This window comes from Lagopus muta, chromosome Z (assembly GCF_023343835.1).
Source record: "Lagopus muta isolate bLagMut1 chromosome Z, bLagMut1 primary, whole genome shotgun sequence".
NCBI classification, from domain to species: domain Eukaryota; kingdom Metazoa; phylum Chordata; class Aves; order Galliformes; family Phasianidae; genus Lagopus; species Lagopus muta.
The window spans coordinates 13,854,429-13,876,749 of NC_064472.1; the positions used below are offsets into that span (position 1 = coordinate 13,854,429).

The window sequence follows — 22,321 nt, forward strand, 5'->3', positions numbered from 1 at the left end:
CGTCCCGTCCCCTCCCAGCTGCCGAGGCGGCAGCCTCTTTACCGTGACAGTACAGAGCAGCACGAGACAGCACACGCCTCCAAACGCGATGGTTAAGTGCTTTGTTTTTACTTGAAGCTTCTGAGAGTATAAAAAGTCAACACAGTTGTAAACAAGCATTTTTGCATTTATTACTTTATCAGAAAAAAAAAAAAAAAAAAAAATCAACATAGGAAGTAGGCACATCTTTATTAAAGAATAGGACTTCATATCTTACAATGGTAATCAACTGGTAAAATAACACTTCCAATTTTGTAGTTAACACTCATAACAAGACATACGAAATTTTCTTTGTTGCTTTTAGCATTATGGATCAATTCATACTTTTTTTTTCAGTTCATTACCTACTGAGCTCAGAGATAACCAGGTTTATCCATGCTTCCATAAAGTTAGAACACACAGGAAAAATAATTCAGCACACTCCAACTAAATGCTTTGGATTACAGAGTGACATACTCAACCAATTTGTTTATTTGCATCAATTACATCTTTACACTCCTAGCATTTTTCTCAGTGACGTTCAGTCTCAGCCTGATGGGATGCTAAAAAAGGTCTTCAAGCTCAGTAGGAACATCTGAAGAAAGCAGTTTCAAAGTAAAGATCTACAAAGCCTAAGAAAGTGATATGACAAACAACTGCACTGAATTCAAATAGGTTGTCAGTCCCATCCTCCCTCCCCAAACCTGTATTAAAAAAAACCCCTCTGTTCTATCACAAAACCTTTGGCCATCAAAACTGTTGTGTTATACCAACAAAATTCACCTCATTCAGACAAGACAAAGTAAAAACCACGGCTGCCTTAAAGCACAGGAGAGCCAAAAAAAGTGTATAAAAATTAAAAGCTGTTTGCACCTTTACATCTTGCAATGGTGATCAGCATTACAAATCTACAAACCAGGAGCAGATACCATTTGTAAATAGTTAAACATATGCAGGAAACAGTTTCAGTGATCCCAAACCAATTCCAGATGAGGAATTACTGCAATAAAAAAAATCTGTGCGTTTGTTATACTTGTACAAGTGCAATATTTAAGTTTCAAAATAAAAGGATAACAAACTGAGCACACCTATTTATTCAGAACATCGGAACCTTTCCTTACACAACTGAAGAAAGAACTTAAAAGTATGATTGATAGCTGGTCCCACATCCTGTCATCTCCATCTCAATAGTTTAAATGCGAAGTTTTATCGAAGAGAACCCTTCCACTGTGAGCTACAGGAATATAACCCTGCGTTACAGGGATCGTGTGAGACGCCACTTGAAGACAAGAAACTGAAGTTGTACCTACATACAAGACAGGCCACACAATTGCCCAGTTGAGAAGAGCTACAGTAGTTCTGAGAATTAAGCAGATACAAATGTCTTCAAATTTCTAACAGGAATTTCTGGACTGAAGCCAATTGGACTGCATTAGACTGTTCTTGTCATCTGCAGTTAGCAGTGTGTCAAGGATGGAATCATAGACTCATCGTTGGCAAGAATTCCCATCCATTTCAAACAAAGACCAGGTTTCACTGTTTATATTAATGCCTTGATTTCTAAATTAGAGAGCAATCTTTCAAACTAAGCCATGAAGTCTATTTTGAAAAGAAAAATCCCCAAATAAGAAGTTAAAATGTTTTATGGCAATTTATTGATTAACGCATCTTTAAATGCTAAAATTAAGTGCTAAATGAAAATGGAACTGCAGGTACGTACATCCAATTTACAAGATATTTAACATTTTTGAGCAAATATATCTGATTCAGCATTTAAGGTCATTTTCTTAAACATTTCTTCTGCAGTTATGGCTTTTGTGTTACATGCGTGTTATCCATGACTGCAATCTGCATTTCAAAACTTCCTAACTATTAACACTTTAGTTGTCATTTTCAGGTTTTAACATTCAACTGAAAAACTGCACTATTAATTTCCACAATTTAAATGGTAAAATTCATACGAGGGTAGCCTGGAAAAACTTAGCTTATAGATGTATTTAAACTGCAATGTGAATTCTATACAGCATATAGTAAGTTAACATGGGATGTAAGCAGACATATCTAAGTATTAACTTTTTTTTTAAAGGTGTGCCAATTTCAGATTGCAGAATAACATGCAACAACCCAGCTCTTCGCTACATGCATATACTTCAAGGAATTCTCAGCCTGCAGTAGCCGTGCTGCTACTACACCATGGTATGAGCTAGCAAACCTGCACAGAGCAGCAGCTTGCTCACAGTGCTTCAGAGCAGTGATTTGTTTCAGGCCACTGCATGGCATATCTTCTCAGCACCGTCTCTCTTGGCACTGCTGTGGTTTCAACTGCTCTACTTCCACCCCAGAGAGTTTTATTCATAACTGTGCTGCGGAGCACTTACATGTCCTGAAAATTTCAACTGGTTGGATTTGCCAACATCTAATCAAATTTATCAATTACTGAATTTCATATTATAGCACATCAAACTTTGTTTAAAATCTCATTTACTGCTGAATAAAGGGGGAAGGAACAGCAGTTTTAATGCTTTGTTGTTAGGAGACATTAACTGTTCCGATCAACTGAGGCACAAATGTAGACAGTGACCAACAAGTCATCCTTAGGTCATTGAACTTGTAAGTGTACATTTTCTTACAGTGCTCCAGATGTATGCATCACCAACAAGAAGGATAAAAATGACTGTGTAATGTAAATGTTATATAAATACTAATGTGCACTCACTGAAAATGTTACAAGCACTGCCCAAGGGGCGTGTGATTTCCTGTACCTGTATTAAGTTACTGAATAGCAGAAAATCAGAATTCACTCCAGCTTCAAAGCAATATACCTAACTGCTCATAATCACTTCAGTCCCTAGGTAAATTGCATTTTGCAGGTATTTTTTTCAGCGCCTTTGTTAATTTAAATTGATTACAACTGGAAGCATCTGACTAAGATTTATGCATGCTTATTGCTGTAAAAGAAATAAGCCCTCCTTCAAAGTTATTGTGCAAGTATTTTAATAAGATTTGCACACATCTCAAAAAATTCTATTGTATGACTGCCTGGTCTTGGAGTTAAGTCAGCTGTCGAAGAATCAAGTGAAGAGGTCATTGATGAGGTAAGGGATGTATCTGCAGATTTTCCTTGTGCATCACCATCTGAATCTTTCTGACAAGATCTGTAGTTGCTCACAGAACCAGATCTCTGTGGAGTTGCAGTCCCAGACTTCGCTTCAATAATTTCATCTGAAAAGGACAGTAGAGAGTAAAAAATTAGTCACATCAAAACAGCCAGAAAAACAGCAAGACATCTTTCCCTTCTCAGACTTGATCTTATTTTTAAAATCTTCATTAATATATAAACAGCTTTTTGAAGTACATATAGTTACTAAAAATAAAAGCTTATACAAGAAGCAATCGTTACAATCATACAGAAGCAGTCATCCTTATGCAAATTAGTACCGCTTATGAGCTGTGCTTCAGGACTGATGAACATTAGACCAGCAGCCATCACATTTTTCAGTCAGTAAATAATTTCAGAGGCTAACAGTTCAATTGATTTACCTGAATTATCTTTATATGGTTATCTTGTTTATCTTGTTTAAGCAGATATATAATATCCAAATAGCAGTTCGAACATTTTGTAGATGCTTTTTGCTAGCATCTACTTCATCTTTATTGTATTTGGTTATTTATGTTTTATTGCTAATATTCTTAAGAGTAATTGATGCATTGATTGCTATTATTTACTAAAGTGAAAGACGAATTTAGTATTTTGTATACCCTGGGCTATAGTTACAGCAACTTAAGCTTACCTTCCATATTAGAAAGAAATACTTCCATCTTAGAAGTAAGTTCTGCTGAAGGATCTCTTATCTTACTTTAGAAACTGAACTAGCTTGACTCACACTTGTCATTAAAACATTCTTTCCACAAAAAATTAGTGAGTAAAGGAGGGACTGTCTTTTCAATCTGCCAAAGTTACTTGAAACTACAATCCCATAAAAGAAATACTGAATAGTTATTTGTGGCAAAAAGGAACATCAAATCAACTTCGTAACTGAAAGGACTGTCAAACAAGTCCATGACTTTAAGTTGTCCTCCGGAGCTGAAAAGCAAGAATGCAACAGGCTGTCCTTTCTAAGCTGAGTGGCTCTAGGCAGTCTTCTACCCTCCCACTGTGTTGGTATTTTTCTTATAATACATATAATATATATAAAATAAAATAAATATATAATATAATATAATATATATAATTATATGTATTATATATTATATATAATTATATTATATTATATTTATATATATATATATATATATATATATAATGTAATTTAAGAAAAATACCAAAACATATATTATATATATATAATATATAATAATTTATTAATAGTGGTACAGGAAACTGATTAATACCTTTTGTCAAGTATCATTGGATCTAAGCAAGAAGTTGTATCATTCTAAGGGACAAAGGAAGAACAGTAGTGCTGAATTATATTAAACTGATCAAAGACTCTGCCTAAACCATACTAAACTGCAATCCAGTTGGACTCCAGCAAATCCTTTTTCCCTGCCTTCATGTTTTCCTAGGTATGTTACATAAACGATTGGCTGTAGATAATCTTTCTTTTTTCTACTCTGCCCCTAAAAATGTATTTAGACTGTAGCTCTTTTGTTCATTTTCAGGCAAATACCTAACTTACAGTTGTACTATCACTCTGTAAAGTATGATCTTGCTTAGGTTAAGCTACCAGCTTGGAAGACGTCAGTTACTGCATTTACAATTCCTAACTAAATTATCTTCTACTGCCACCAATGGTGCACTGATTTTGTCTTGCATCTACATGCCCAGCAAGCTTCTCACTCCCTCCAACATTACACTGCTCAATGGCAGAAGAAGATCTTATGGCTAAAAGCAAAAAAATTCACGGATCAAGATAAAGATGTTTTAACACGAGAATGAAAAAAACCAAGGTAACGGAAAGGTGATCACTCACGCCTCTCACAACATGACTAATGCCCAGCCAGTCTCTAAACAATGGCTACTTTCCCAAAATCTCCCTTGTCTGTTTTTTCATTGGTTTGTTTGGTTTTGGTTTTTTTTTGGCTAAACATGCTACTGTATGTAATAGAATAACCCTATGGTCTGTATGAATCACCTGTCTAGACTGTCTCCCTTTCCAACTTCTTGTTCACACTTGGCCTATTCACTGGACATAGCAACATAAGGAGAAAAGGAAAGCCTTGATACACTGCTAATACTGCTCCACAATAGCCAAAACACTAGCATTATCAACACTTTTGGTCAAAAATCCGGAACACAACACCATACAGACTGCTATAAAAAAATACCATCTCAGCCACACTCAGTACAGTAATGTACAAATCAAGAAAGGACAGTACACCTACATGTCAAGCTTTATCTTCACTAGGAAAAGATGTTCACATGCCTACCCCATATCTAAATTAACATTTCAATCTGGCCCTCAGAGGCAGGTTAAATTGATCTAAGTATTGCTTCTTCATAGCACTGTCCCTTTTAGCACCAGTGACATCAGTGCTGGTAGAGACATACAAAGCACTAACTCAGGAGTTAATATACCTATAGAGGGTTTTGAGAGAAGAACCAGCTAATCATTTGATCACAGGAGCGCTAGAGCAAGGAGTAAAGAAACACTACAACTCAGATCTGGCTTTAACTGATAAAGGCCAACAGTTTAATTTACCTATTCACAAGCAAATTAAGACCCAGCATTTAGAACAATTTCCCTTAGTGCTCTATTAACACAAGTTTTTCCATACCATCAATGCTACGGAAGTCCAGTAAGTATGTTCTGCTGTCCACCTGATACAGTTGTAAACTCATTTTAGAATATGCACTTGTCACTGGATTCTTCCTTCGAACACGCAAGTAGTATGGATTTACAACCTAGTACAAAAGAGATTTGAGTTAGTTACCAGAACTGCTTGAGATGCAGAGCATACTGTTCTTATTTCATCTCACTTGCTTTTCAGGGTGCAGTTTTATGTGTTTGTGTTTTTTTTCTTCTTGACAAGAAAAAAAAAAAAAAAAAAAAAAAAGCACATCCTCAAGGCCTCTGTAGAAAGGTAGACATGTTAACAAGACTTTTTTCCTGCCAGCATAAACTGCCTCTTCCAAAACCATTCTTATACAGTAAGCAAGTAGTCAGTGTGCACACGCTCATAACTGTTTTCCTGCACAGGAATAGCACCAGAAAAATCAGGGAAGAAAACTCTAATTCTAATGTAAGAAAAAACAGCATTCCTTTTAATTCATGATACATACCAGGCAACTTGACAAATCAAGCATGCACTCTTGGAGTTTACGTTCTAAATTTAAGCAGTTAAGACTGCTTATGCAATATGCAATACATTTCCTGGAAACCACATACATATTCATTATTATCCAAGATTCATTAACATATGTTAATGTCCCTTTGGGTGTGCCCAGTGGGAATTTAGGGTGGTAACAGACCACTTCCTTCGTCCTCATTTTTCCATCTCCAAATTCCTCCTGATATCAGCTGATCTTTAGCTGTTTTCTTTTTCCCCCCGTTTGACAAATTTTCATTGCTTGTTATGTCACAATGAGCAACTTTCCATCTTGGTACCCTATAACTCAAAACAATTTATAGGAAACCCAACAAAAAGTCCTCACACCTGGTGGATGCAAAGACAAAAGCAGTCTATTGTGACTTCAGTGCTTCGGGGAACAAGAATTATTCAGAAAAACATGACTGTTCACATATTAAGCAAAGCTAAACTGCAAAGTTTTAGAACTAGCACACATTAATTTCTTTTTGCTAACTTAATATATTGGTCCTTAAACTAATGCATTTATCGCTATTGCTGAACCAGCCTACATCAGGAAGATGCAGTTTTTTAGACTTGTAGGCTATATAAAAACACAGCTCAAAATCTCCTGTTGCTTGTAGCAAATAAATTATATTCTTTTACCTTCCATTCATAATCCAGCTGCTTAATTGCTCGACAGACTTCAGCCATTATATCATTTGGTCGACTCTGACTCCGTATCCCCAAGTGCCACTTCGCTCTTCTCACACCTTGGTGTTTTGATTTCTGTGGATTCAGCTCATCAAGAGTATGGCGAGGCCGTGGTGCTTCAGCTACTAAGAATGGCACTCTCTCTGGATGAGGGCGAGACAGATGGTGATCATCAAGAAAAGAATCTGGCGGGCTTGTAGCCAGGTAGAAGTCTTTGGCCTCGTTCATTATTCTTCTATTATCTATGATGAGGTGATAAGCAACTGCTAAAGGATCCTGATGATTTCGGCTATACAGACAACTTAGCACTTCCTCCTCGGTACATTCAAACTTCTCACATACTTCTTTTAAGGCTTCATCATCAATCATGGTAGAACTATATGAAGGGTCTTCGGGAAACAAGTATTTGGGAAGGTCCTGCTTAAACCATTCGTGTTCTCTAGATTTAAAAATAAACAAAGTGTAAGTCTGTACGTGGAGCAAACCTTCTTAGCAATAAATTATTTTTTAAAAGTTATATTTCATATGTACACAAAGAAATCACAACTGTCAGCCCAAGTGTCCCTCCTCTGTGCTTCCAACAAAGCAATCCGCACACTAGAACAACTGAAAAATTCTATAAAATAAAAAGCAAGCATTAATGGCTTCACAACATTTTCTTAGACATTCAGCTTTAAAAAAAATAAAAACCCACACTCTCTTTCCTAGAAATGCTGCAACTACCTGAGCTTTGAAAACTCCTTATTGTAACTCATCAGCTTGATGAGTATATGAATGGGTAGTTGTTTTTTTTCCTACTTCTAGTATCTTTGATTTAAGAATATTTCAGCTAAAATTCTTATGCTGTCCTGCTAAAATTCTTAGGCTATGCCATCAAATGGCCCTCATACATACCTAACACAGTTAAGAAATCTTGATGGGTAATAGTTTCTTTGACAGATATTCAAATGAGCATTTTTGAATAAAATCAATGGTCCTGCCCTTGAAAATCATAAAAGTTGGAAAAGACCTCTGCAATCATCTAGCCTAAACATCCACCTACCAGCAATACTGCCACAAGGCCATGGTGCTGTCAATTTTTTTTTCCCCCATTCAGAACCCCAGCTTGTCCCCAGGACATACAAAACTGACAGAAGGATATGGAAAATATCTCTACTGCTGTATTTATAAGATAGTTTTCATAGAAGGAAAAAAGCCAACATACAGATACTCTTTTTTTTCTTCTATCATCTAGTAACCTATGTGCCTGGAGTAAGCTGCTTAACTAGCCAAATGATATGGCATGACAAGGTGTTACATACAAGAAAACTTTCAAAACTAAAGATCTGCTACAGATTGAAGAGCAGTTGCATTCATGAAGCTCTAGTTTCAGACTAATGAGTTGAGTAAAATATACTTTCATCAATAATGAACACTTTAGAAGCAGGAAATGCTTTTCTTATGTCACTACAAAGCACAGCCCAAGTGGAGTAAATGTGCCTAAAACATTGTTAGTATTTATTAAAATGAACCACTCCTCTTGCACTTGCACAGATATGGCCATGAAACAACTAAGGTGTTCAGTTAATTAGTCAGGTTGCCCTTTAAACTGACATGATGTCTTATGGATAAGTACACAATTGTTAAGGATTCAAAATCCACCCATGTTCTGCAACCAAAGTTTTTTAACATCTTTCCCAATACTTGTCTAGACTTAAGATGACTTAAATGGGCTAAGCTCCTATCCACTAAAGTTGTACAGCTCTTAGTTCTCAGTTTTTTGTTTTCTGATAGGACCTGGAAAAAACAATTTCTTTGTTGTAATGAAGTAGTGAAGGACATATATGATATGCGCCACATTTTTTTCTTAAGATGAAAAAACACAGACATAGTTTCCTAACTTCTAAGACTAGAAGCAGCAGCATCTTCACTAATGTAGTATTTCAGTACCCTCTTCTTAGAACTCCTCACAAAGGAAACAGAAAAACCTAAAAGCATACTTCTTCCAGCAGCTTACCAGGTACCAACTCTTTGTTTTAAACATTTCGTATTTGCCAAAGCAATCACCCACTTCAAAAATCACAGCCATCATGTGCTCCAGATTCAAATATATTTGTAGTTTTAGCTCATCAAAATTCTCTGTAGTGATTGTCAGTCTTAACACATTCATGCCAGGATTTTGAAGTCAGAACAAGAAGTGTTATCTTAACGTGGAATATTAATCTGAACGTGTCTTTCTCAGAGTCTCCAGAAACATGATTTAAACAGTAATTATGCTGAATTGAGAGCGGTAATGTTTCCTCAGATATTTAAAGCACAGAGCAGTGGTTCTTAAGCCAAGAAGTTCTTTGTCCAGAAATCAATAGTGCTGTGCAGTTTTGCAAGTCATTCTGCAGCGACTGTATAAACACAGTTCTAAATCAAGTTTCTCAAAATTCCTATAGCATTTAACTGTGGTCTCCAATAGAAACTTTTTTGTCCAGGGAGATGAGAAACACCAAAGGCCAAATGACCAGAAGCTGATTTTTTCCTCTTATACTGTAAAACAAGGACAAGTTATCTGACTAGTTTCTTTATATCGCATATGTGCGCTAAGATAATAATTCTAGCATTCTTTCAACAGACATCAGTTAGTATTTTACCTGATGTCTCGGATTGTTGCTCTCTTCATTGGATCCACTTGCAGCATATGTTTCAGAAGACTAATGACAGATGGATTCAGGTACTGAGGGGTATAAAAGATACCATCGCATATCTTCTTAAAAAGTGTTGGCACGTGATCATCATCAAAGGGAAGTGTTCCACATAACAGTGCATAGAGAATAACCCCACTGCTCCAAATATCTACTTCTGGACCTGCATATAACCTGGGAAAAAGTTATTAGCGATTTCTGTTTAATACTTTAAAAAAAACCTTAAAACTACCATGCTTGCTTACAATAATTGCACAAACTTAGGGATAACTAATCTGCAAGTACTTTAGCTTTCTGGTTTACATGCCACACCTCTCCCCTTTTTCAAACACATACAGAAAGCTAGGGAGCAAGTATGTAGTTTTCCCCTTTATTATGTATAAATACTCCACAAATACAATTTAAGACAATGGTCAACTGAAAAAAAAAGAGTTGTTTCTAATACCAAGAAGCCTGTGTTATATGTTGCATAGATTCCACTAAAACAATGTTAACAAGATCATCCATCTATTCTCCAAATCTGAGATGCTAAAAAAAATTCAAGGAAAGACCATTTACCTAGACTTACCACATCTATGCTACTGCCCAGATAAAAAAAAAGACATTTGGCCTACCGTCAACAACAGATGATATTAGGGTAGCTGTAAACAATAGACTTGACAATGACAGTCCAAAAAAAGTGGAAGTTACGTTCAGGCTGAATATCCATTCTGCAGCGGATATTTCATGGCCACTCAACTTCGCTGAAGACGCCGTCTCTAATTCTATCCATACCTCTACTTCCTATATGAGGCACATCGCACATACTAGATTCGGGGCATTAGACATCACCTCCAACTTACAGGAGCTATTCAAAGCTAGTTCAGAGAAGCCTTATACAGTTATGAAAAATTATTAAGACAATTAACAGCTCAGCATAGTTTCTTCACATCAAGCTGATAAAGAATTATGCAGCCTTTAGAATAAAGCAGTAAAGTAACCAAAGTACGTGCACACATGTATCCAATTAAAAAAAGAAAAAACCTACCTTCCTGAAATTACTTCTGGTGCAGCATAGTTAGGGGAACCACAGCTCGTTCTTAAAAATTCGCCATCAGACATCATATTTGATAGACCTGAAAGTGCATAAGAGTAACTACTAAAAATTCAGAGAACAAAATGGTTTCACACTGTATATAACATCTAGAACAAATCACTAGTAATTTGACAGAAGTTAACAATTTATCTAAGCTGGTAGGCACACTTCTGTGGAACCACTGAAGTTTCAGGCATGAGAATAGCATGTAATCCTATACCCCATATCCTGTTTAGTTTATCAGAAGATACCAGACAAAAGTTACCACTTCTGGAATAGCTGTGGAGAGTGTTGTCCTTTTTCCTCAGTGGAAGCCTCAACAAGATTACTGCAGTCCTGAGAACTCAATTCGAGAGGAGGCATTATACCCTTTTACCAGGGAAGGGCCAGGAGATGGAAGTACACAGCCTGACCAACTCTGACACTGCCACACATGAAGCAATTATTAAGCTCTCATTTAATAAGCTAGTCATCATTTACTGAGTGCTGTGCTTTTACAGATGCTTCTGTCATGGAAGGAGTTTTTACTGTTTTTGTTTTTTTAAGTTGCTGTGTTTTATTTCTTCAAGTAACTATATCACAAACAATTTCTATGCAAGAAATTACTAGGATTCACAAGATGCACATACTTGAACACTTCAAAGAGCAGATATTATGTACTATTTCTAATAGGAGATACATTGTGATGACACAGCTGTATAGATACCTTACTATTTTCATACAGTCAGGTTTCTTCATTCAGATGATTATTCAGAACTAGCTACCAGTCTCACCACCAATTCTGTCACAAACGGCTCATACAAACTATCAGATTCTCTGACTAGTTAGGCACCCATGTAGCAAAGAGCTCAGGTGTTTGAAAATCACCCATTTTACTTTTTACACTACATTTTTCTTCCCCAGTCACATCTTTGGAATTCACATTTTACTGAGTAATATGCTTTTTAAATATAAAGAACTGTCCTTGCACTGTACTTCCAAGAGTGCTGAATATCTGCTTTTTACAGATGGAAGAACAAGCAATAGAAAAGTTAGTTTGCAAGTGATAATGTGGGGAACTAAGTCTTAATTCAGAGAATTATTGTTAAGCAAAACGAAAGACGACAGCTCTTGGTAACAAAAATAACAGTAACAAAAAACACCTGATTTGAAAAAGAAGAAAGCACAAGGAAAAGCAAATTCCACAGATTCCCAAGAACAGTATTTTCTCTTGCATTCATGCTCTTCACAGATTTTATCTCACCATACAGGACACTCAAGTAACCAAATATTAAGTATATTCCACAGCAACTAGACCTAAATAACACAAAAAAATGTTTCTAGGGTGATATTAATGCTTACCAAAGTCAGCTATCTTGGCATTCATGTGTGCATCAAGCAACACGTTTTCAGGCTTTAGATCTCTGTGAACTACCATGTGCCTGTGACAGTAATCCACACCAGAAAGGATCTGTTGGAACAGACGTCTACTTTCCTTCTCATCAAGCTAGAACAAGAATTTTAAACAAATCTAAGACAGTGGAAGATGACTTTTTCGTTTATATTAATTACAGAAAGTTTTCCAATGACCTAAAGCTATCATCTGTAGTTTTGATACTTTACACAGTACATCTCTGTGGCAGAAAATTTCACATCTTACATCATTTTCCTTCTGCCACAGCTCTAAAATGGGTAAGATAAAACAAGATCCACCTGCTCAATAGTCACTGACATTTGTCAAACATTCTTTGGAAACTAGTTAAGTAAACTAGGAACATCATCACCCAAACTTTTATTCTGTCTAACTGAAATACCAAGGTACTTCAGTACTTAAGCACATAATAAGATTTAAATAAAACAAAAGATGCTGACAGTTAGAGGCAGTAAATTTTACATAAAATGTATGCTCTCAATGGCAGCTTTGCTCAAATAGCAGACTTAGTTGGACATTCCTATGGAACATGCCCTGCAATATGTCAAAGTTAGCCAGGATGCTTTTAGTTATTTGTTAGACTAAGCTTTCTAGATAGTTTGTCTTAGGGGACATTAGAGAATTAAGAGAATCTTTATTTTAACTGCGAGCAGCAAAAATAATGCTGAATACATAAAAACAAACCATCATTTAATAGAAATGTTGCAAAAGCAATAACAGAAGGCAAGTCATTGATCTCTAGAATTGAACTACTTCTTACCCTTCCATTTTTACAGATATAATCAAACAGCTCTCCTCCTGAAACGTACTCCATCACCATGAAAATGTCAGTTGGGGTACTGATGACCTGGTACCTGATACAGAGAAGTATCTATTAGTTTAAGTACTCAGTATGAGAGGTTACACCTGTTTAAGCACTTTAAAATATATTTCTGTGTAACACTTCCCACAGTACTGGTTTTATCAGTCAATTTACAATCACTGCCATAACAATTTCTCATCAGCTGTTTCCTCACTTTTTATTTAGGGAGGCTGCTGTTGTGAAGACTAGCAGAAAATTTATATTCCCCCACCAAGAAATTTTGAAGTCTCACTACAAAGGAAATGATATTTTAATCTTCTAGAAAGAAATTACAGTGCAACCTCACTAACATTACCTTTTGTGATTTTCCCTATAGTTGTGAAAACAATAAGCTGTATACTTCAGGCAATCATGAACAACAGTTCATAGTTGAAATTACCACAGTGATTTCCACTTTTTGGGTAGAGAGACTGTGAAAAATGCTGGAAGATAAACCTCTCATGATCTCTGAAAATAAGCCAGTCCACATCTCTTGGAAGATGCAACCATACTTCTCTTCAGTCAGTTCATTTTTCTAGTTACAGAAAAGGCAACTGCAGAACACAACAGTTACATACCAGTAACATAAGCAAGGTCAAACTCCACAGAGTGGATGACTTAATGCAGGAGGAAGAATTTTTACAGAAGAAAACACAAGCCATTCTATTACTAGAGTCTAAAGAACAGGGAGGAGACACTTCCGAGGTTTTTAATTAAAGCACGGCATAGAAAAGAAGTCTTGCAAAGATAGATCTAAAGTTATAAATACTGATAAATCATTTTATAAAGTTTTTAATAAAGTGTTCCAAATTAGAAGTTGTCTTATTTATCATTAAGCAGAAAAAAACTGTTTACTTTCACCCCACCAGTTCCCCAGTCTAATTTCTAAGAGTGTAAGCAGCATAACCCTAAGTTACCAGCGAGTCTGGACACGAGTATCAGTTATAGCTCAAATTGCATTTTTACACAGGATAACAACCCTTCAGCTTTGGAAAGTCAAGACAAACAGTTGAAAAGTTGAGTATAATTAATCTTTTCTGTCATCTCCTACATCTTGATCCTTCCCTTCACATGCTGAAGAGAAAGAATTTCGCACCACTATTCACTGAGTAATTGTTTACTTGAAAACAGTTAAGCTGATTTAAGAGCTACATATTACTATTCTGCCACATATCTTGGCTAGTATATTGAAAATTTGTTTCGGCAGCAGATATGTGTTTTGGACTTGTTCTTGAACTTTTAACTGAAGAAAGTTACTGAGATGATCTGGAAATCCGATTTAGAACCAGTTTATGTGTCATTGTTAAACCTAAAAGAAACCTAAACCAAAAAGAATCTGTCAGTGGTATCCTGATCCTAATAGAAGTCTGACAATAAAAGAATAAACTACCACTCCACAATTAAGAGTGAGAATCATCTGCACTCTAGACGTGCCCTAATATATGCGTAGGCAGGCTATATCAAAAGCCAAAAATGAATGGCATTTGTATCTAGTCTTAGAAAATAAATTACAGAGCGTCTCGCCTAGGACATAGTTAGCTGTACTCTGAACCCTACTGATGATTGCCTAACAGATAGGCAAGCAACGACCTTTTTGCATACTAGACAAGTGGTAACAGCTATATCAAAGAATTCTGAAATATCAGATCACACCTAACAGACTGCACATCCTTAATTCAGAAGAATTTTGCAGAGGCATCAACACCGGAGAAATCGCAGGTAACTGATCAGCATGTTGTTAAAAAATATTGAGGGAAAAATACAGTAAGCTTCCTATAGAAGTACACTTTACAACCTTGTTCTTAACTTGATTCTAGGCCAAAAACAAACAAAAAAAACAAATACAATTAGAAAAATAACATTAAAGCACACTTCCCTTACCCCCAGAGAAGATCAGTGTTGTGAAAATGCATAACAGGGGATACTGAAAATTGAATACTGCTTTTTAGAAGCTATTTAGTTCCCTAAAAGCTACTGGTAATACTACTGCCCTTTGGACACATTTCAAGTCAGTGAGAGCAAAAGAGATTATTGCTTAAATAAATCCGATTATAGCAAATAAAACTTACAGCTTAATTATATGAGGATGTCTGAAGAGTTTGAGGTTCTGAATCTCCCTGCGAATTTTTCCTACAACATCAAGGCTGCGAATCTTCTGTCGATTCAGAATCTTCACTGCAACTTTATGTCCAGTTAACTCATGTTTGCCGACTACAAGGAACAAAAAAGAATTTAGTGAGATTTTTCAATTTCTCCATAAAGGACATTCACTAGATCATTTCAAATACAGCCAAGAAATACCACAATAAAGATACTAAATATTCCACAAATCCCCATTACCTTTAGGGAGTTTGAAGACCACATGGCACATCATTTCTGCTGTACCCCAAATACTTCTCTCAATTCTACTGAGACCTTAAATCTCACACTTGGAACTCTTGCAGTATGACTGAATTTTTGCACAATTGCAAGCAAAACATTTTTGCCATCCTTGTTAAGGAGGAAGACCATTTCATTTCTCTGTATGACTCAGTCTGAGCTTGCTTGATAATCCTCTCAGACATGCTCTCCCTGCAGCTTTTCTCCTCAGACAGCAAGCATTGCTGTTACTAAAATGACTGTTTCCTTTCCCTCAAGAAAGGAAAACTACTGTTTCAGCAATCAGAATTATTGCTAATAGTATCCAATCTTGAAATATTTATCTGTCTTTGTAGCAATTTTATCCTATAGGACCTTACGTAGTAAGCAAGTACATCACACCAGAGTTTCATTGTATAAATGGCAATACATAGATGAAATGCACAGAATAAAATCCAATGTTAACTATGACAAGCAATCTCTTACATTTCTAAGTTTCTCTCCATTTCTAGAAGAATTTTTGTTTCAGAGGAAGTTGGTAGCGTAAAACATTAAATTCCTTAAGTTTGCAGGTACATTTGGAAAAGACCACAACAAAGTTACTAAGAAAATGCAATACTAGATCACAGACATACTACAGAATGTAAGCATCTCTCTCACCATAAGACTTGAATGAGTGCCTGCGGAAATTTATGCAGATATCCAGCACTGCTAGTATCACAACTACATCCACTTCAGTTCAGTTGCTATTCAAAGTCCTGCCTTCTAAAGGCAGGCCGGATTCCAGGACCCCCAAATGGTTCATTTTTGTCCACCTGACTGACTGGTTCCTCTGCAGAACACAGGGCACTCTGCACGTACCTCTTCACTGAAAAATTTATCTAAAACCCAAGCTTTATTTAAATACAACCATGGGAAGGCCATGATAAGCAATTTAATGTTTTTTTAATAACTCCATGCTGAAGAACCAGTTCCTATGTATTATACATCACATATAATAAATTTATCTGCAAAGCCTTCAATAATTTTGCATTTGTTATTTTACAGTGCAGCTAGTTGAACTGGAAGCACTTATCTTGCTTTTAGAAAAAGAAAACATTAGTGAAAATGTCAAGTCGAGCAGAGAATCAAGGACTGAACCAGTATTCTGATGATAAAGCTACGGGCCAGTGGTATGTGGCTGCCTACCTCTTCTGAAAGGCACAGTTCCTTCCTGGGTTAATAGTCTGCTGCAGCAATACACAAAAATATTTCTGTGTTCAAGAGTTAATTTCAGCAGAATTATAAGAAGTCTATCAATCATTTGTAGCTCTCTACACTGAGTTACAAATCCAATGCAAGTGAGACAAAAAAATCATAGTAGAGACAGATGTCAATAAACCTCAATATTGTTTTTGTAACAAAAAGATGATTACTTTGTAAAACAAAGCAGTTTGTAAGAATTCCAGCAGAGAAGTTACAACACAGTGGATCGTGCAAGTCCCTGAGCCACCCTGACAGGGTGGTGGGATACATTCTGTACCTGATAAGGCAGGTAGGCTCACTCCAACTGCGCTGTGGGGAAAACAGAAAACAAGCCTCCTCTGATTCTGAAAAGCCATTATCTAAAAAGCAACAGAATAACCAAAACACTGTGCAAGAATGTTCACAGCACTGAGCAATGCAGGATAGCATACACATTTGAGCAATTACACAGGTTAGCACATATTCAGTTCTGGTGTACACGGTCTCGTCTCAGTAAATTTGTTCCATTTATGATTTGCCAGTACGCCCTAGATGAAAACAAGCTTTTCTGCCTCTTTAGCACTGTTTGACAACTTCAAATAAATTACTGAAATGAAAACATAGCAGCTTTCCACAAATACAGAAAGATTCCAAAACCCTGAGAAGTCTTTAGGAAATGAGCCTCTTCAGAAGTTTTTGCACCTCTGCCCTTTCTTCCCCTCAAGTTTAAGTTTGTATGAAATCTAGCTTTAAGATTGGAGTTTCCAATAATCACCTTCATGAAATAAGAGTGATTCTTGCAAATGTTATCCACAGAGAATACGTGGCACCAGACAACCACCGCAGATCACATGCTTTAAATACTAGACAGCACTCTTCTCAGAAAAAGTCTTTCATTCTTCCCAGATAAAAGTAATCTTCACTGTCTAATGTAATAGCAAACACAAGTGTTTCTACATGCTTTAAAAAACGTCAAGGTAAAAAGATTTGTTGTTTTATTTCACTACTATAAGGTAGCTTATATATCAGATGAGAGCTCATCTGTAATTCCACAAATAAGCAGTCAGACGTCCACATGCCATAAAATATAACTTTAAGATGGAGCAGTTTAAAGTTTATTGGAACTGCTGGCTACTTTTGAACTCAGCGCAAGAATGGAACTGAAAGGAAGACCTCAGATGATAACATCATGCATAGCCCATAGAAAACCAAGAAGCCAGTGTTATCTTTCTGTAAGCTACTCTGTATTACCTCTTAGCATAAGTTTTATCTAGGGGCTGGCTTACAATTTAGAAGTATATTTAGGTTGGTCAAGTTAATCATTCTAGTACTCCACCAGTCTTAAAAAATAAAAGCATTGCAAAGAAATGTCCCTTTGTATACCTAACATACCTCACTTTATTCTTTGATAATAGACTTTGGGTTGATAACCATCTTGGCTCAAAAAACCTTTATGATCACCAGATCCAACTACAATGTGACCACTAAAGTCCCATCATTAAACTATGTTCCTTAGTGGCACATTCACACATCTCAAATATCTGCAAGGATATGGACTCCACCTGAGCAGCCCTTTCCAATACTTGCCTATTTTCTCAAGGAAGAAATTCTCGCTGATATCCTATGCAAACCTCCTCAGTGCAACCTGATACCATTTCCTCATGTTCTATCACTAATGCAAGTTTCAATATGGCTATGCCCAGCAGCAATTTTTCAAAGACACTTAGAGATAGATCTTTAAAGTTGCAACAACTTCAACCACAGTTTCAGCTGTTTAAGTGCAGAGATATTTGTCTGAATTCAGGTCAGTAGGCCTTCAGCTGGAAAAGAAAAACAATCTCAAGCCGCAGGAAGTATGATGTTCTTATGAGATTATGTATGAATTACGGGCACACTGAGGAGCGTCTCTTTGGATGTCTTCTGCAACAGGAGGGCAACTGGAGGTAGAAGCAGCAGAAATACACAGCTGTGCAATACACAGGGAGCTCTCACTAAAACCTGGGCTTTACTGTCTCATGTAATTATATAGCCTCCATCTGGCAGGTCTGGTATTTGCTGGGTGGTTCTCACTTGGCATACCTGAAGCTGTATAAAACGCAGAAGACCTACAAAATCTTTGGCATAGGAGACCACAGAAGGTGAAATTTAGTCGCAGGAGCATTAGGTTGCCTCGTTTGATGTTTGGAATAGATATTTTAGTAGTCATAAAATCACTAAGGTTGGAAAAGACCACATGTAATCAAACACATTGCCAGAAACCAACAATCTAAGCCAAGGCTCAGTAGAGATAGCACCCTTTAAAATTAAAATAAATAACATCATTACTAACTTGAAGAAAAAAAAACAGTAGTTAATGCAGTAAATTAACAACAAAGCATAACAAGCAAAGACATATTACTTAACAAATACATCAGAGAGCAAACACATTCAGTGTTCCCTCTCAAGTTTCAACAAGGCCTGTTCACATCATTTTTGCAGCTTATACAGATCAGTGTTCTTGGCCTAGTTTTAAAGGTTTGGACAAATATTTTGTATTTACAACCACAAACAGTATCCTCACTCTCATTAGAAATCACTAGATGTCTGACTACTCCTTATGAAATCTAACCATCTGGAACATGTAGAACTAAAATTCTGCCTTTGGATTCAGCAGAAAACATGATCAATTTTTAAAAAAGACAACACTAAAACAGTGATCACGGAGTGGCTTGGGTTAGAAGGGACCCTAAGGATCATCAAGTTCCAACCTCCTTGCCACAGGCAGGGCCACCAGCATCAGGTTGCCCCATCCAACCTGGGACGGAACACCCACCACCAACCTGGGCAGCCTGTTCCAGAATCTCACCACTTCCTCTGTAAAGAACTTTCCCCAGATATCCAAAATCGCTAAGGTTAGAATGAGTGTTTTATGTCAAATGCTTGTATAACTTAAGTGAGAATGTACTTCACAAAACTAATTTACTTCCAGCAGTCTTTTTTGCCTTTCATGTCAGTGGTATTTTTATTTTGCCTGGATGTGAAAGGCAAAAAATGCTAGAAGCAGTAGTCTTCTCCATGAATGCCCATCTCAGGCACAGTCACATGAACTAAGTAACTAACTCAGGATCACAGAACCAAATTAAGAGTTAAAGAGGCAGAACATCACATCAGTAGCAACCACCTGTGATAATAAAGCCAAGACCAAGCAAAAAGATGAATTCATCTGACAACTAGTGTAACAGTGGGAAATCTTTGATAGTTACTCACAGACCTTTTTCCAACTCATTTTTAGGGCTGTCACTGCCATTAAATACCCTCTCCCAAGAAGACTGCGTAGCTTAACCCAATTTAATGTGGCATCATAGCAGATACCATGAAGAAAATCAGCTCTGCATCAGCTGAAGCCATGACAAACCCTACAAACTCAAGGAAAATCCTAGCTGAATAAAAACAGGACAAGCTTTTTCTTATAGCATAAGCTCTCACTGCCAAGTGAGGAAACCTTATCAGAGCCACCGAAAAAGGCAGAGGAATTAAAGAAGCCTTTAACTCTTTTCCTGGTAGGCATCATACTTTCTGCATGCTGTTTACAGCCTCCCCTGTGCAAGTCTGAGCTGTAGAGAAACTTCAGTTACCACCAGCCTCAGCATTAAGACTTCCCATACATCTATGTCAGCAGCAGCGCTCGTTACTCAAATAACCTCAAGTTGTTGGTTGTTTTTTTTTGTTTGTTTGTTTGTTTTTAAATGCAAAGCAAGAAAACTCGCCATCCTTATAAGGACGTCAAGTATTTGTGGGACAAAATGCAATCTCGAGGGCAGCACTGTCTATACGTCGGCCACCTCCATTACAGATGCGCTCATACTTGCAGCGCACACAGGAATTCTGCTCCGGGTACGATATCGGCCAACGGAAGAGAAATCCCCCACCCGAAGAGCCGCCCCGCCCCGCCATGCCGGCTGCCGCCACCACGACTCGGCCGCCGCTCGCAGACAGGGCTATCGCCCGCGGCCACACGAGCCAAGACTCAGAGCCCAGACCTCGGCCCCGCGGCACCCCGCGATACAGCGGCCACCTCCCCGCCCGACAGCGCGGCCAGCCGCCGGCTGGAGCTCCGGCAGCCCCCTACGCCCCCAGCCACGTCCCGGCTGGCAGCCAGCCCCAGCCCCGACCCAGAAGGAGAAGACGGCGCAACAGCTCACCCTTGACTTTGCCGAAGGTGCCGACGCCAAGCGTGTCGCCTAGGATATAGTGCCCAATCTTCACTCGCCCGTGCTCGTGCTTCTGTTTATCTGCCGCCGCCATCTTGAGCCAAGAGCCGAGTCTGCGCATAGTGCTGGGCCTGGCCCCCGGCGAGGAGGAGCGCCCGCCCGCAGCCGGCCCCCGGAAGTGAGCGCCACATTTCTCCCTTCCCGCCTTCCGCCGGCGTGAACTATTTCCGGTACGGGGCGGAGGCGGCGTGCTCTGCTACTTCCGGGTTGACTGCGGTTGTTGGCTCTCGTAGGTCTTCATGGCACTGCCGTGCGGGGATGTCTTCGCTGCGTACCTGCTCTTAATTCAGAAACGGCCCAGCCGTGGCTCAGCAACGGGCGGCCTTTCGGCGTGTAAGATGAAGAAGGCTGGCAGAGCCATGTTTCTGTCACTATGTTGTACTCTGCCTGCTCCCTCAGAGAGGTAGCTGAGAAGAGTTAGCTGCCACCAAACCAGTCCTCCTGCTCTCATGGCAGCAAATTCAGCCTTCAGAACAAACAGGCCTGTCAAGTCTTTGCATTTCTAATCAACGTCACAGATTCAACCTGTTAGTTTTTCTCACCCATTTCCCTTCACCTGGGCCAAATCCAGAGCCAGCAGAATTCCAATGGGAATAGGTGAGTGGGACCTTCCTGAGATGGAAACAGAACTGCCTTACCCACTCATTTACGGTCAGTGCAGTGGTGCTTCTGGCCCTGAGAGTCCACCTGCCTGCTGCTCTGCCTTGATGCACTTTTTACATACCACAGACCAACAGCTATTCTTGCCTGCAAACATTATTTTCAAATTGTTTTCCTACCATGCCTTCAGATGGAATTAGAAGAAGAGCATCAATTAGGTTGTCCATACTGTGGTCCAGAGGAGGGCCACAAAGATGGTGAGAGAGCTGGAGAACCTCTCCTATGAAGACACTGAGGGAGTTGGGTTTCTTCAGCCAGGAAAAGAGGAGCCCTGGGGAGATCTCATTGCAGTCTTGCAGTACTTAAAAGAAGCTTGCAAGTAGAAGGGAGAGCAATTATCTAATAGTGATAGGATAAGGGGAAGGCCTTTAAATGGTGGGAAATTTAGGGTTAAACGTGGCAAGGCACTGGCACACATTACCAAAAGAAGTTGTGAATGGCCCATCTCTGAAGGCATTCAAGCCCAGGTTCAACGGAACCCTGGGCAGCCTGACATGCTGGGTGGCAACCCTGCCCATGGAAGGGTTAGAACTAGATAGTCTTAAAGACCTAAGCCTTTCTGTGATAACTGGGCAGTTATTTGTCCTGGGAAGATCACTGACTCAAGGGGAATGTTACTGCCAGACCCCAACCAGACTAAGTGAGTGACAGCAAATGAAATGCTTTCTCCCGCCTCACTGAAGCACAGCCACTGAACTATTAGCAAGCACAAGCATAGCACTAGTTTACTTGAATATCAATTCCATAATCTAATGAGGCCTCAGCTTGAAAGTGCTAACATTACAAGGTATTTGATGTTGATTTATATAA

The 22,321-nt window shown here is 38.2% G+C and overlaps 2 protein-coding genes across 5 annotated transcripts in view; one reads left to right on the plus strand and one right to left on the minus strand.

Moving 5' to 3' along the window:
- The window catches only part of GHR (growth hormone receptor), a 996,322-nt gene that overhangs the window by 319,449 nt on the left and 654,552 nt on the right, over positions 1-22,321 (plus strand). Inside the window, exon 1 of one of the 2 annotated variants that reach the window (XM_048930904.1) lies at positions 12,479-12,483. The exons of the other annotated variant lie outside the window; for it this stretch is intronic. The gene's annotated coding sequence lies outside the window, so the exon portion shown is untranslated. Of the gene's footprint in view, positions 1-12,478; positions 12,484-22,321 lie in introns of those variants that run through there. 2 annotated transcript variants of the gene reach the window in all.
- Positions 210-20,959, minus strand: PRKAA1 (protein kinase AMP-activated catalytic subunit alpha 1). 3 transcript variants are annotated; one of them, XM_048930906.1, is made up of 9 exons: positions 20,783-20,959; positions 15,089-15,230; positions 12,939-13,032; positions 12,109-12,253; positions 10,720-10,807; positions 9,642-9,866; positions 6,973-7,459; positions 5,797-5,923; positions 210-3,240 (listed from the first exon to the last, which is right to left on the minus strand). In XM_048930906.1, exons 1-9 carry the CDS (start codon positions 20,910-20,912, stop codon positions 2,996-2,998), a joined length of 1,683 nt encoding a protein of 560 aa, XP_048786863.1. In that variant the 5' UTR covers positions 20,913-20,959; the 3' UTR covers positions 210-2,995. The 3 variants fall into 3 exon arrangements, with proteins under 3 accessions (XP_048786863.1, XP_048786864.1, XP_048786865.1); XM_048930907.1 differs by lacking the exon at positions 20,783-20,959 and having other exon boundaries at positions 13,420-15,206; XM_048930908.1 differs by lacking the exons at positions 10,720-10,807; positions 12,109-12,253; positions 12,939-13,032; positions 15,089-15,230; positions 20,783-20,959 and adding an exon at positions 10,307-10,713.

Bases quoted from the DNA above. Each gene is read 5' to 3' on its own strand.
- PRKAA1 (XM_048930906.1), bottom strand. From the start codon at position 20,912: ATGCGCAGACTCGGCTCTTGGCTCAAGATGGCGGCGGCAGATAAACAG. The intron at 15,231-20,782 runs GTGAGCTGTTGC...TGTTCCTTGTAG, and splicing joins CACCTTCGGCAAAGTCAAGG to TCGGCAAACATGAGTTAACT. The intron at 5,924-6,972 runs GTAAAAGAATAT...CTTTTGTACTAG, and splicing joins AGCTGGATTATGAATGGAAG to GTTGTAAATCCATACTACTT.